Source organism: Lethenteron reissneri, chromosome 7 (genome assembly GCF_015708825.2).
Source record: "Lethenteron reissneri isolate LAM-NWPU_2019-01 chromosome 7, ASM1570882v1, whole genome shotgun sequence".
Classification (NCBI taxonomy): Eukaryota; Metazoa; Chordata; class Hyperoartia; order Petromyzontiformes; family Petromyzontidae; genus Lethenteron; species Lethenteron reissneri.
The window spans coordinates 12,505,112-12,521,052 of record NC_083785.1 but is presented as its reverse complement, the minus strand read 5'-3'; the positions used below and the strand labels follow the sequence as shown (position 1 = coordinate 12,521,052).

At 43.1% G+C, this 15,941-nt stretch overlaps 1 protein-coding gene across 6 annotated transcripts in view; it reads left to right on the top strand.

Moving 5' to 3' along the window:
• Positions 1-15,941, top strand: part of LOC133357994 (catenin delta-2-like) — a 291,019-nt gene that overhangs the window by 213,824 nt on the left and 61,254 nt on the right. For all 6 annotated transcript variants that reach the window (XM_061576251.1, XM_061576267.1, XM_061576260.1 and 3 more), the window contains one exon: positions 2,375-2,507. In XM_061576251.1, the coding sequence (XP_061432235.1) occupies positions 2,375-2,507 (133 nt within the window). The remainder of the gene's footprint in view (positions 1-2,374; positions 2,508-15,941) is intronic.

The window sequence follows — 15,941 nt, the reverse complement described above, 5'->3', positions numbered from 1 at the left end:
GGTGCAGTCCGTTGGTCAGTCTGGTTTAGGCAACGGGGCGAATTGAATCCTGCATTCAAATCCCAGATCTCGGCTCTTCTCTTCGCAATGCATTTTTAGACTGCATTCACCATAGCACAAGACTTACATCATTTCAGGCACACTGATTGCAGTTGGCACCCTCTCTCGTCAAGAGACTAACTAGGAGCCCTCTCCAAGCCTCTTCCCAACATCGTCAGGCAACTCACTGAACAGATTCAATAAACGGATTCAAGCCAGCAGCAGCTGAGTCTACGTACTTTTCTCCAAGTCTACTCTTCCAATTAAAACCCTCTTGACAAAAATTCTGGATCTCTGCAATGTTCGTGACCCTACCATTGTCATTTTGCTTGTTCAGTAAATACCTCTGCACTTTTTATGCGTTCCATCTGCTGTCGCGATGGTCCATGTGTTTTGCGCACCTCCTATTGCCAAATGGTTAAACTTTACTCTCCCCTTGCACGCATCAAGATCGGTCACACGTGATGGTGGGAAGCTGCAGCCATTATATTAATTTTAATGTCAACTTTCTTTCGTGTCACATAAACAGTGTGCGATCCTGTGACTTAAAAATCACTTCTGCCACCAGATTAAGTTAATTGGACCAGCTGTGCCATTTCATAGGCTATTGCTAGGCTTGGGCTTTCAATTTATATGCACAGCCTTTTCATAAGCCAGTTGAAAAGCCAGACCAGTAAGCCAACCATCCAGACAGACAACAGGGGTATCCATTGACTGAAGCAGTTGCTTCTGAAATAGATGATTTTTTTTAAGCATATGAATAAAAAAAGCATTGCTCATCTGCTTTTGACAGCTGCATCGTAGCACGCTGCACACGGGTGCTGTGCAATACCGATTCGGCCGAAGTAATTCAGCCCGAATCCATCAAACGGTTAACTGTTGAAATTGCCGCTGATTCCGCGGGGAAGCTGTTTGCACTGGAGCGGAGTTTGAAAGTCGTTTCAAGTGCGATTCTCCCCCCCCGCACCACCTCGCTCGGGCCCGCTGTTGGCTTTAGCGTCGTGTCGTGCCTACGTGTCGAGGGTACCTGATTTGTTTTTGCCTTTGTTGTGTGTGTCTGTGTATGACTCTTTGTGTGCGTGTGCACGCACACAGGCTTTGGCGTGCGCGCGTGTGTGCGTGCGCACACTTGTGCATGTGCGAGCCCTGGCGTGCTTGTGCTTGTGTGACATTAAGTGTTCCTGAGTGCTAGTGTGATTATGTATGCATGCATGATCCCTCTGAGAAAGTAAGAGAGAGCGAAGGAGACGAAGAGTATATTTTTTAATCTGTGAAAGCATATATGAATTCTAAGTAACTGCATTTGAATGAGTGGTTGCGATTTGTGTGTGTGTGTGCGCGCAGACACGCATGGATGTATTGTCTTTGAGTTCACGAGTGTTTACGCATGAATATGTGATGTGTGGGAGTTACTGTTTTCATGTTTTATGCTGCTTTCTGTCTGCCTGGATGTCTCCCTGCCAATCAAACCATTTTTACAAAGGAAAATATTATTTGACCTTTCATAAATTATAAAGAAACATCATGCCATGAATAAGTACCACATTGATTTATACGGCAGATTTTTGGGGGGTAGTCGTGGCATAGTGGTAGGTGATCTTCTGTAGGAATCTGGCGACCTGAGTTAAATTCCTGGTCATGGCTAACATGAACTCATCCTGCGTGTAACCCCCCCTTCACCAGCCTGCACTAAGCAGTGTGGTGAAATATTATCTAAGAACCCTGATAACTAATGCAACATTGGGAGGCCTTCTTCCAGTCGTGGTAATCACCCAGCCATCAAATGGGCCATTTCAAATGTTTATCCAGGGTGTTGCGATCCATTGCCCATACATAGCCAGGCCTCTTGCATAGGCATGGTCCTCCGCATCATCGAGAGCGATGATCTGAAGCAGCACGAGGTTGAGCGTGGACATGTGCGAGCCCATCTACAGTTGATTTTAGTGAATTCATAAAGGGCTCTACATTTTTGATTATCATGTATTATGAACATAGTTGTGGGAAAAAATATTCAACTTGGAACTCTGTAGCGAACAGTGTCATTAACCTTTGTCAGGGAACAGCACTCTCATAGCATCGCAGACCTCAACATTGGTATTTAGCACCTGATCGAAATGGCTGAAGCCATCGACTCGTTAAACTTGAGAACCGGGTTTAATTGCAGGATTCAAACCTGGGAACTCAGCAGTGCCAGCTCGGTGCTCTGCCCACTGAGCCACCCGGGCACCTCTGCAAGTGCAATGATCATCTACACGGATGAGTAACTGTCAGCTGTGTAAGACTAACACGGCTGAAAATAGACTTACGTCGCGAAAATGTGCATTTGTGCGTGCAGAGAGCTGGGCTGGCGCGACCCTGACCTCCTGGAGGTCATCCAGATGCTCCAGCACAACCTTCCATCGATCCAGGGCAACGCGGCGGCCTACCTACAGCACCTGTGCTACCGCGACTCCAACATCAAAACAGAGGTGCGCATTTCCTCAGCACCCCACCTGCCCCCCCCCACTCCCACCCGCTCCCCTCCCACGCGTGTGATTCGTCGCAGTGGAATTTCATTTAGTTTGTAGAATAGGCATATTTTCACTCTTTGAGTCGGTACTGGGTGGCATTTGTTTTTTGGCACATTTTATTTTAATGATGTGTTATGATAATTGCTGTATTCTGTTATAGTTAACAAATGCCCAATTACGCAATTAATATTTTATTAATAATCCTGCATTTCAATCGGAGATCTTCAATGGCTAAGGAAGCTGTATAAGTGTCAAAATGTCCAACAAACCAAGTGTGTAAGCAGACGGCATCCCTTAGCCAAGTCGAACATGATATGCGGTGATGTATTACATACAGTTCAGTTTGGGGTTAGAAAGACTGTCAACTAATAGGGGGCACGTGCATATGTAGGGGACTTGGGAGAGAGTAGTTTTACATACACAGTAGTTTTTCAAAGGTGATACAGAACTGCAGGGCTGAAAAGGGGAGAACAAAAACAGTGAATTGGTAAAGGTGTGGACGAAGATACTTGATGGACGCAGAGGGGTAGGCATTTAAATATGAATGGAACAGCTGCCTACAAGGGGTGACCTCTCATTGAGCAGAGGTTGACCGGGGACTATGACACGAGGCATTGGTGACTTGGGTGGAGAAAATATGGGGGAGGAGTGAAGACATTTATATCATGGATAAATAATTCTAGCCATTTAAGTTCATTCAATTGATTATTTAATTACAATGATTTACCACACCAACAATCTCTTAAATCAACCATCTACAATAAATCCTCAGTGCTAATCCCCATGGTGCTAATTTTTAAGTAACTTAATTAATTACTGCTTAACTAGAATTATAAAATGAAATAAATCTGGCTTTTTGAATTAAAGTAATCCATTATTGAATTACAATAATGTAAATTACGAACAATAAATATGTATAAATGTGGCTCAAATTTTGTAACAAATAATCACTTTTTTTCACCTGCTACAATTATACTATGCCTAGCCCCGAAAGGGGATTTTTTTTTCTAAACCATTAAGCTTTACAAAAACTAGTATAAATTATAACTAACATAATACACCTTGCTATAATTAAGGATATCCTATTTTCTCCAACAATTAAATTGTGTACTATTTTAACCCCAGTATGAACCGTTCAATCCGGTTCACCTGCATGGCTGTTCGGATGACATAATTGAATCAACCTGAAGATCCAGATCAGGCAGTGCATTCACCCGGACAGATCTGAGCTCTTGGTACCACCTGATGATGTTGGTATGAATCCCTAGCGAAATTTTGTACGTAAATTGTCAAATATTCTGCTTGCTTTCAAAGTCACCAATTTGCTGAGAAACAAGAAAAATGGCTGCATTTGCCCCACGTGACAACTTGATAGGTTTGACTGTATGGGGTGATGGAGGGCTACAGGTCTAATTGGACAATTATAGCTTTGCGGTCAAACCCAAAAAGATACCAAATGTGAGTCAGGAGGATGAGAAAGTTGTTATTGAAGCTGTGTCAGGAGGGTCCTACTTGTTAGGTTTGTCTAATTATTTGAGTATTTGTTGTGTGTGAGAGGAAACCTTGCAGAAACCTTGGCGTAAATACATTGTGCTTTCACGTAACTACTTTCATTCTCCTCCCGATGTCCCAATGTGGAAGGCTAAACTGATGAGGTATTTATCTCAGGGTGACCTGTAGATCATCTTATCATAGGGACGTTGCATATTTATTTAAAATTATTTTATTGCGGAGGTATGACCTTCATCTTAAAGATAGATACCACTTTCCATTGACAGTTGATGCTTGCTTTGGGGCATGCTGACAGTTCCGATTAGACCATAATTCCCCGCGATCCATTTTCTCCTCTCAGGCTGTACCATTGTTTTGCCAATTCTCTCTTGACTCTGCAGAAATCCGTTGGTTAGTTGCCATGGAAAAATTATTGAGGACCAAATGGAGGTCATAATAGCTGAAACCAGCTATGGGAGGAGCGGACCAAGTGGGGAAAATCCAGGTTGACTGACAAAAGGCAGGGTTTATTAGATGTGGTGTTCTCTGAAGTGTGTAGCTGCTAAACAAAGAGTCAAGACGGACAGCATTGGCAGCGGTGCAACAAAGCACAAGACAAAATAAACTCGCCACATCCGTCATTAGCACTGCCTCATAAATTAACAATACAATAGAGTAGGCTGACTTTTCCAGCCCATCTTTTGGGGGGAAAAAAAGAGGGAAGACATGGAATTATCTATTTGCAGTTTAGAGAATTCAGTTCACACGGTGGGTCATTGAGAAAACTGGGACATTTAAACAGCCTTTACAGTTGAACAGTTTTTAATTGACACATTAACAGTTTTCATTCGTATGTGTTGAGTGAAGCAAATACTTTTTTTAACGCGTTAAACCATTCATATTAAAAGTACACTTGTCAATAAAAAAAAACTATCATGGAAAGTGCCACTGATGCAGTACCTCATTATGTTGTTAAACTGAACAGCTCCCTGCATGAAGAAACTTTCAAAATTATATTCTTAGGTTTTTTCGGTAAAGTCACGTAGGTAAAACATCAAAATTAATACAAATAAAATAAAACAAAAAATCACGACGTTTCGGAGGCAACACAAACGTCGTGATTTTTGTTTTATTTTATTTTTATTAATTTTGATGTTTTACCTACGTGATTTTACCGAAAAAACCTAAGAATATGAATCCTTGCAGTCACGAAAGCTTCAAATCTAGAATTTTCTAAGTTATATAATGAATATAATATTGCTGGGCGCAGTGGTGGTGCACGCCTGTGATCTAGAACTTTGGAGGCGAGGGTTGGTGGATGAGACGAATGTTGTGGAACTCCCTTCCCCATGGGTGTTGAGGTATCATACTCCTCTGACCTGCTCGAGTGGACTCTACTTCTTCTTGGTTCTTTCGGTAAAGTCACGTAAAATGGAAATAATAAAATAATAAAAATAAAACATAATAAAATTATTCTCACGACGTTTCGGCCACAACGCAAGCAGCCGTCCTCAGGTGAAGAACAGGTCTGTTGAGAAGACAGTCTTCACCTGAGGACGGTTGCTTGCGTTGTGGCCGAAACGTCATGAGAATAATTTTATTATGTTTAATTTTTATTATTTTATTATTTCCATTTTACGTGACTTTACCTAAAGAACCAAGAAGATGAATCCCTGCAGTCACAAAAGCTTTAAATCGAAATTTGGACTCTACTTGTTCAGTCTGTATAAGTGTTGCTCCCTCGCATGCATGGTTTTTCCCCAGGTGCCCCTGTTTTCTCCCCAATGTAAACACTCATTAATTGGGAGTAAACATCTTCGTATGCAGAGGACTGCAGAGCTTGGGAAATTGTTGACGCCGGCTCACCGCGTGGCTGCGTTCTCCCGCTTAACTGCCATTCCTCACACCTCCAAGTTGTTCTCTCTCTCTCAGCCGAGAGCGAGTTAATAGTGCGTATTGCATTTTCAAATTCTTTATTATCATATATATGAATACAAATCAGTGTGAAAATACGAATGTGTGAATAATATGAATGGGTGTAAACGGTGCGGTAGTGTGGTGGTTTTAGTGCGCTGCACTACGAACCCAGCGACCCGAGTTTGATTCCTGCTCGCGACCAATAACAGTGGTAAAAATTCTAACCGGTCCTGAGCCTTTCTTAGATATCGCTTAGCCTCAAATGAGTACCTGGTGGGGTGTGTAAACGTTGCCACTTGGGAGACAAAGGCGGCTGGACGTGATGCTCGCCACCCAATCCCCTCGTGTGCCAGTAGTTCATGATAAAAGCACATCTCTTGAATGTCGATTTTTTTATTTCGCCAACTCAAGCCAGCAGAAGGCATTCCCACTTGCACCACAAAAGCTGCCGATCCATTAAAGTCAATGCATGCGTGGTCGTTTTCATTGGATTAAAAGCAGCGACATTCTCCCCAAGACTGACGTCATATCGCCACCTTGTCACCGGCTCCGGTGAAACGAAATCCGTGGTCCGTGACTTGAGGTTGAGGGACCGTGTGGAAAATGGTGGACGGGGTGGGGGGGTGAGTAGGAGGTGGGTGAGCCACGGTGGGGAGATGGTAATCTTCCTCGCATGGTATGCACGAGGTCGGGGGTTCGATCCCCTTCCTTGGCGCCTGCTGTATATTTGGAGCTTGCATGTTCTCCCCATGGTTGCGTGGATTTTTTTATCCGGGTCCTCCGTTTTTCCCCTCCACATTTAGAAAAATGCATTAAGATTATTTAGAATATTTTGGTGCTATAAATGTCCAAATGATGGGCCGATTTGTTGAGCTATCATTTGTGGCCAGGTCGCTTCTGAAAAATAAGTTAATACCTCCGTGGGCTTTGTAGGATGGAGATGGTTTAGTTTAATTTGTATGTGTTTGGGTGATTTGTTTATCTTTCTTATACTTTGCACTACCATCGTGTTTTTGTTCTGTTTTTTGTTGTTGTAACGTTCTTATCTGCCCCTACTAGAAATTTGTGAAAAAAAGCTTTATAGTTTGATTTGAAGCTTTCGTGACTGCAGGAATCCATACTCTTTGGTTCTTTCGGTAAGTCACGTAGGTAGAAATAAAAAAAAATCATGACGTTTCGATAGCAACACAAGCCATCGTCTTCAGGTGAAAATCGCGACAGCCGCGAAATCTGCTGCGAGCAGCACGATGTCTGCTGCAGACGATGCCTTGTGTTGCAATCAAAACGTCATGATTTATTTTGTTTTGTTTCTACCTCCGTGACTTACCAAAGAGTATATATAGCTTTATAGCTGATCGGATTCCTCCAGTACAAATAATTATTCTAATTTTGAGTCTCATGCCAGTTTCACAGATTTCCAACCACTTACTGCATTTGTGATGCAACTTTTATAGCTCACTAAATGATGATGGATTGAAAAGCCTTGCAATTAAGAGGCTTCCGTTCTCTGCATTACAACGATCGTGAAGGTTTTACATTTAGTATTTTTGCTTGGGAACTTTTTTTGCCTGCCGTCGTGCATTTGAACGACAAGATTAATTTGTTATGGAAAATGTCACGCGTGTATACGTTGTCAATATTGACGAAGAAAAGCTTAAACCAAAGTGCGTAAAAAATTATGCAACATTGCAAGCTTTGCATTACGCTGAGTCAGAGAGAGGAATGTTCAAGTTCAAGTTCATTTATTAGGTATAGCCCTGTGAGCCATTCAGCTCTTGAATCGGGTGCAACCGCAACAAACAAAAAACAAAAACATGAACAAAAAACATCTTAAAGTGAATATGTGACTAAGTGCAAACAGAAAATCCAAGAAAAGACAGCAAAAATATTGCAGAAAAAAATGTACAGATCGGGGAACGAATACGGATGACCTAATATTGACTCAAGAAAAATGGACATGGAATTACGGCCAAGAGTGAAGCGAGGACTGATGAAGGGGAGTGGCAGCTGAAGGAGGGAACATGCCCGAGAGGATGACCGCCACAGAGATTAAGCGCTTAGATCAGAGGTCATGTGCAGGAGTGAGCGATTGAGGCACCGTTGGGACTGTTAGAGATAGTGATGACATACAAGGAGGCCTTCGTCCAGCAGTAGATGGACAATGGCTGTGATGGTGGTGGTGATAATTATTTTAATAGTAAAATTATACTGTTATATTGATATTAGACGAATGGACGAAGAAAATATTAAAACTGACACGGCAACTTAGCCATGAAGTATCTGAACGTATGTGCAGGCGTACTGGGACTGCATGGACGGATGAAAGCTTGTAATTTTCTTTGAAGGCTTGATGTTTTTTTCCTTCTTGCCAGAAAATACCAAATTTCAGGAAACGATCACGGCATTTTAAATAATCCCGGAAATTTCAAATGCAAGGCTGTCTTCCAATGGGCAGTTTTTCCCGTGGTAGACAAACTCCGTGTACCATTCGGCGGCGGTGTTCGCAGATCCAGTTTTAAAATTTTCTGCAGATAGCTTGTGATTTTTTTTATATCCCATTATCATTTTTGCACGTAAGTATTCCTCAGAGGCTGAAACAAATTCTTGGGATAGCATTCTTTTTCGGGAAGAAGCAATATCTGGGTTGTTGTCACACTTATGCAACACATACACAGAAACTTGCCTTATTTTAATTCTAAATGAAACAAAAATGCAGCATAATTGAGTGTATGCTGAATCCTCACCCACTACCACTTACCTATCCTATTTCCCCAATACAAATGACAAATATACACCTCAACTTCAATGCCAACTCCCAATTAACTTCTCATTTCTTATCCCGATATCTGCCTCCTCGATGTCACAATCCGTCAACTTGAATAAAAATCTAATTGCTTTTGACCGCCTACAGTAGCGTACACATCGCTGCACGAACGCAGACCTGGTCTGGAAAAACAATCGCTAGCCGCCGTTTTTGTATTTAGTGCACAAGTATGCGTCCCCTTGAGAGGGGCCCACTTCTACACACGCGTGCGCATGCAAGGGCACACAATAACAGATTTGACGTACGTGATGAATAACCCTCTCCGGGAGGAGCGCGAGGGGTTCTACATTGGAGCACAGGTGTCGACTGTAGATTCATCCTTTCGAGTGAGGCGTTCTTAATTATTCGAACGGCTGGTTAGCTGAAATTATGCAGATGTGTTTGCCAATTTTGGATGATGTTGACTGGAGAGCCCAAAGTTAGTTGTTTATCAACCTTGTGAGGACTCAAAAGGGCATATTGCCTTTATGACCAAAATGGAATGAGCGGTTTATAAAATAAAAAGTAAAGAAAGTGCTCTTGTGACTGTTGGAATTGTTGGGTGATGGTGGTTCATGCCAATTAATGGGGTGTCTTGTGTGGTCACGGTTTTCCTTTTATTAATCATGTACGAGGATGTAATTTAAATCCCATACAATTTAGGCCAAGTGTCAAATGCTCTTGGTTGCATTTAACGAACTAATTTCCACACGTTAGTTTCCCTTTTTACCTTATCATGAATGAAGCAATTAAATGATTACATCATTTATTTAACATTGCACAGATTTAATCAACCATGTATGTATGTGTGTTGATTAGGCATGACACATTTACGGTGATAAGAAGCAACGTTAAATAACTTAAATTGCAGGTGCACAATTAAGCATGTTTTATGGTATGCTGAAAATGCTTGCACTCTATATGAATGTAGAGACACTCCGAAATGCACTGAGATGTGTTGGAACCATTTAGTACCCCCCCCCCCCCCAGGTAAATTGATTAATCGTCATGATTCAGGGCCACATTTCGATTCAAGAATCAATTCCTTTCTTTTAAATTGCGTAAATGTAAGTATCCATTAGTGAAGCCAGGTGATGGTGGCTATGCATGCCTGTAATCCAGCACTGGAGGCAAGGGTCGAGTCAGAAGATTATTTCCCACCGAGTAAAGCCCATTGAGCTAAGGTGCCCTTTTTCAATGGCAATTCGGCTGGCATACAACATAAAAAGCTTAGCACAATTGTTGCAAAACTCCCCTTCTCGTGAGCGTCGGAGGTGCCATAACTCTGGTTTGCCAAAAAAGCTGTACGGCAAATGTTTACTACATCTGCTCCACCTGTATGGGATCGAGTGTTGCCCCCCTGTTGCATGTACGGATTCTCTCTGGGTGCTCTGGTGTTCCTCCCACAGAAATGGAGTTGGCCAACATCCCAATTGAGGGCCACATAGCTTGGGCAATTGTTGGCGGAGGTGCTGGCCGCCTTGCCACTTGACTGCAGTTGCCCATGCCTCTTAATCTACAGAAATGGCCCATTACAAATTTGTAACCTTAACTTTAAGTGGCTATATATTTCGTCATTCTTCTCTTATTGTATACTGGTAGTGTAAGTAACTTATACCGCTTGTCAAAATAGTAAATACAATCTTTTTTCATCTCATTCATGTTTCTTATCTATAAACTTGTTTTCTGTCTTGTGGGGTTTACGTTTAAAAAAGTACCCAGGTACCACGCGATAAGCCCCGTGGTGAGCCAGCGCTATTCCATTTTCCCATCCGTCAACTTTAAAGTAGTTAAATTAGCTATTTAGCGATATTTTTTATTTATTTCCTTAAGCCGCTGACAAAGCTGACGGGGGTTGCCCCTAGCAACGCACACGCGTTCATTGCGAGGTGGGGGGGAATCTCTCGCGTTAAAAATACTAAAAAAATTAACCCGTAAAAGCAAAGTTTTTCACTATAAATCCTTTATATGCGTGGCGGCTAGAGTCCTCTCATCCTCTGGCTTGAGATGGCTGCCACCTATGGGTCAGATGATTGCCTGGCAACATTAAGCAATTGGTAATTAAATATTAAAAAAATTTCTAAAAAGTGTTACATTTTGCAAAAAAAAATTCACGAAAATTCATTGTCACGCACAACGAGTCTGTGTGGAAAATGTCAGCTCGATTGGATTACGGGAAGTGGGTTTAAAAACGACCGAAAGATCGTAAGCGCGCAAGCAAGCGAACTTAATATAAAGGATTTAACTAAAAACCGAACAAAAGATTTGCACGGTCGTAAGCGCGCAAGCAAGCAAGCGAACTTAATATAAAGGATTTAAAAAATACACACAACGCTGAGGTTAATTCTTCAAAGTGTCATGTCTTCTTCTCCCCCCCACCCCAATGTGTGCACTTGCTACTATAGGGTCGGTAGATACTAATAGTATAGCGCTTAGATACTATTATTATAGAGCGGGCGGGGGGATGGTGAGGGAGGGCGAGGGATAGCAGCCCAGCGCCAGCCTGCCAAAGTGCCACCTCGGCCGGCTGGGCAATCTAGGCAAGGCCGGGGGCTCTGTACGGGACTAGGCCTCATGATGGCACTCTGTCAAGTTAGTAGTTTGTGCTATAGAGTCGATGTATACTACTGCAATGGGCTCAGATAGGCGCACACACTTCTTGGGAGGCAACACTGTTTATTAACAACAACCTCGTAAACACCGTCCTGCTCTGACTAACACACACACCGTCACTCTCTATCTCAGACTCTCAGATACACTAGCATGACCCAGCCAGGTGGGCTACTGGCGGGTCCACTGACTGGAGGCTTGACTCTTCTTCTTCTCAGGAGGCGTCTTCACGATCCCTCTTCATTCTTGACATGGGCAGCCTCGAGCCCCGATATCAGCCTCGGCGAGTCCAGGCCCCACCCCGGTCACGCCCCTCTTCTAGAATCCTCTCGAAGCGCCCCGGCTGTCCATCTGGCCACCCAAGGTCCCCCCGGGGCCCCCGGCCCCAGAGGTCACAACCGGGTACCCGATACCCGTACCCTACCCGAAACCCAGCTACCCGAAACCCAGCTACCCGTACCCGGCCGTACCCGGCCGGGTACGGGTACCCGTTTGCGACCCTGGTACGGCCGGGTACGGGTAAGGAATCAAAACCCGTTTGCGACCTCTGCCCGGCCCCCACCTTGATAGGTCACGTGTCCAGCTGGGTTCACTGAGAGTGCCACGGCCTCACCCAACCTCCAAATCCCTGAACCGGCCCAGACGTCATTCCTGCCTCCAGGAATGACGTCAGGGCCGGGGACTTCTGCAAGCCTCTTATTATTTTGTTGGTGGAGAAATGGACAAACGGTCCACCTGGGCTTTCACAATAGCTTAGTATCTGTGTATGTGTATGTAATGCTTTAAGAGAAGTTTTGAAATATATTTTTTGCCTGGGCAACGCCGGGTACTTCCCGCTAGTTACCTATATATTACTAATTTGCTGTGTGGCACATTACCCAATGGGGAAGCGTACACGTTAAACAAAGGTGCTGTTTGCCTCTGCAAACGTGGAAAAAAATGGGACAATTTTAATTAATAGTTTGTTATTTACTAATTAGTGATATTTTTCAAGTGTGCAATATACGTGTTTTGTTTCCCCATTATGGAGTCAAAACTGACCCTTTGCCTTTCCCATGACACGTCGGTAATTAGGCACGAGCTTAAATATGCACGTCAGTTCTGGCAATGCTACTCCATGGCTGAGAGTCATTAATTAAAAGTCCTCAAAATTGAGCTCTCCAGATAATAAATAGCCATGCCAATCACAGGCCCAGCTTATAGATTCATAACCTTGAAAGGCTGGATGAATACAGGCATGGCTTGTCCAAAGTATTTTTCATTAAAATTCTGAAACATACACTTGAGAAATCCACACAGATCTGCTTGGTGGCTTTGGGGAAATGTGGATGTGTGGGGGGCTGCTTATGGGAGCAGGGCCTGAATATGCCCCTCACCACACTGCCATCTCCTCCAATCCCCCCCCCCCTTTCTCCCTCACGTCCTCCCCCACCTCCAACCAAAGTAATCCTACTCTTTGGTTCTTTCGGTAAAGTCACGTAGGTATAAAATATAATAAGTAATCCTCTCCCAAGCTACTTCTTCACTATCTTCACAAGCAATTTTATCTGGAGGGCACTCCGTGGATTTTTCACCCCCCATCTTTTTTTAGTTTATGTTTCTTGGGCATCGGCAAAAAAAAATTAATGTATGGCAGCTTCTCTTGCCAGAAAAAGTGAATGATTTGTGGCCAAAGTAATGGGATTCTTTTGCCAGACATTCAGCGTGGTATTCTCAGGAAACATGGCATTGAGTTGTGAGATGAAAGAAGAGCAGGGGAAATATTCTTGAGGTTTTCATGTGAATTACGTGTGTTTTAGTATTTTACACATGTCTTACACACGTGTCATATATAATGCATGTTCGCATTGTCGTATTTTATGCGATTCTGATTTGAATTCTCTTGGACAGAAAAGAGAATGATGGACCTCATGTCCGTTTTTCACGAGTGTCCATACTTGTGCAATGGATTTTACGATGCTGCTCATAGTGTGTCTACAAATTGTCTGTACTCTGCTCTGATAGCGTACATTTACTGACACGTACCCTTGTGCTTGGATCATAGTAATAGTGGTTCCTGCAGCACAAGTAAGGAACTTTTTTCTCAATACATATGTAAAGGTTGTCCTTTAACCTGATTGGGTTCTCCATCTCTTTACGTGGTGCCAATAACACAATTGGGAAAACATTGTGGAAAATGGAAAAAAAATACATTTTAAAGACAGTATTTAGTTGGCAATGTATAGTGTTCACTCAATTAAATATGATTCATGACAAATCATGTATCAATACTCTTTCTGCCAGAGGCCTGCATTTGGTCCATTGGTAAATTACACTTGTGGATGGCAAGTATGAGGAAACAGAGTACCTATAGAAAACCCATGCACACTCAATGGTAACACTCACCACTCTACCGTCTCCTGGCCACCGTGCAGCCCCACGTCGGCAGACCCATAAATAACTTGGATATAGGAGGGGGGAGGGGTAGGAGAGCAGTGACACAGTGGTTAGCACTCTTTATTATGAATCTGGCAACCTGGGTTTGATTCCTGACCACAGCTAATATCAGTGGCGAGCAATATCACGGCTAGACCTTGGCCTCCCACGGGAACAGGGAATCGGCGTTCACATCCTTCCCCTCGTCATTACCCAGGCTCCCCACCCCCCATAGAAGCTACCCAGGGCCCCCCCAGGGAAACTAATGATCCAAGCAGCAGAACAGAATTCTGTGAATCCCGATCTCAAACACACGAGCTAAATAAATACGGTGTCACCTCATCACCAATGCACATCGACCAGTGTGGTGAAGTATGGTGACACAACCCCTAATAACCCGTGCAGATGCCTTCACATATCAGATTATTATTGTTGCTATTAATTATTTTACATAAACATGATTTTATGTAAAAAAATATTAAATCATATTAACAAAGAATCAAATTGTAACTTGCTGTGTTATGTATCCGCCGAGGGGCGTTCTACAGGAATAGCGAGCCCCCGCAAGAGAACAACTTATCTCAAGAATTAGCCACGTAGGAGGAATTTATCTGGCCAAGAGAGCCCATTGACCCAGGGTGAATATTTTAACCAGCAAAGCTGTATTAACAATGACAAATGATCGAAGAATTCCATATACACAGTGCAGAGAGATCTATGCTTTAACATTTCATCCTCTGACTACATGATTTTCACTCGCGGACATTTCAGTTCAGTGCTGAATCAAATGGGAATCGATTTTAAACTGAATATAAAAATAGTCATTCCCTTTTCCAAGAAGGCTTTTCCGAGTCTCAATAATGTTTTTTCAGCAGGGTCCTGCATTGTGATTGTTTGGCATATGTAATTAGTGTTTGGTTTCACGTGCAAGGATATTGGAAATCCTGGAGAAATCTATGCCTATGAGGGGATAACATGCAAGCGTGACACAGATGGGTTCAATCCATTGCTATGATGCCATCTACTGGCCACTTTGCAGCCCAAGACTGGGATTCCCAGGCAGTTTTCCATCCAAGTATTATAACAGGCTCAACGATACGTAGCCTCCAAAGGTCTGATGAGATCACGTACATTCAGGGTGATTTGCTCAATGTCCTGATGTAATGACCCAGAACAAAACCGCAAACAGCCCTTCTAGTTAGCTGCTTGTAGTGCTCACCAGGTATGACACGAATAAGCGTCAGTTGTCTTGAGGGGTTTTTTTTTTGGCTTATTCTACCAATGGGGCTTTATCACCGATTAATAGACGTGTTATGTACGTATTGTACAGCTCACAATTTGAGTCACTTGGGTGAATAAAAGGTTAACCTTTGCTGTTGCATTCATAAGACGTGATGGTGAGAGGATAGATATGTGCTGAGATGGGTTTTTTATATATATGGGTAGGTTTTTAGATGGTTCATGACCCCTCTCTCACTGCGGGGGAAAGAATCTCACCTCAATTGGACTCCAGTGCAAGGGATATGCCTGATTTGTGGACCGGTTGCCTAGATTTGAGCATAAATTCAGTTTTACATTAATAATACAACACAACAAAAAAAGTTAGAAAGCATGTTCAGGCCATGCCACATGTTTATTCGTTTTCCCATTCTATTAGGTATTTGCACCACTGACATATCAATCGTTTCAGATGAATGTTGTATTATTATAATATTTTAACATACAGCCTTCATACTCCTTTAGTTAAAAAAAAGTATAGTTTCATCCGTAGACCTGGATGCTTTTCCATTAGTGCTCAGTGGTCTTAGTGGTGTTGTTACGAAGCCTTCATTTTCAAAATATGAACTTATCGCAGCCTGGGTGCAAGCGTATGCAATCCACAGCTGAATGAAGGTCTCGCCACGCCAGGTTGCTCATGGGGGCTTGTTTTGACTCTGCTTCACCATGCTGGGCGGTGTGGGCTGGTAAAGTGGGGTGGGTCTTGGGTACCCAGGACCAGGTCAGATATTACTCATCACTGATGTTAGCCGTGGCAGGAAATCGTACTCGGATCGAGAGGTTTAGAGCTCACTGTGTTAACCACTGCACCACCGTTCTATCTCACGACTGCACTACTTCTATAACATCTTGCCACTGTGGACGCCACGGTGGCAACA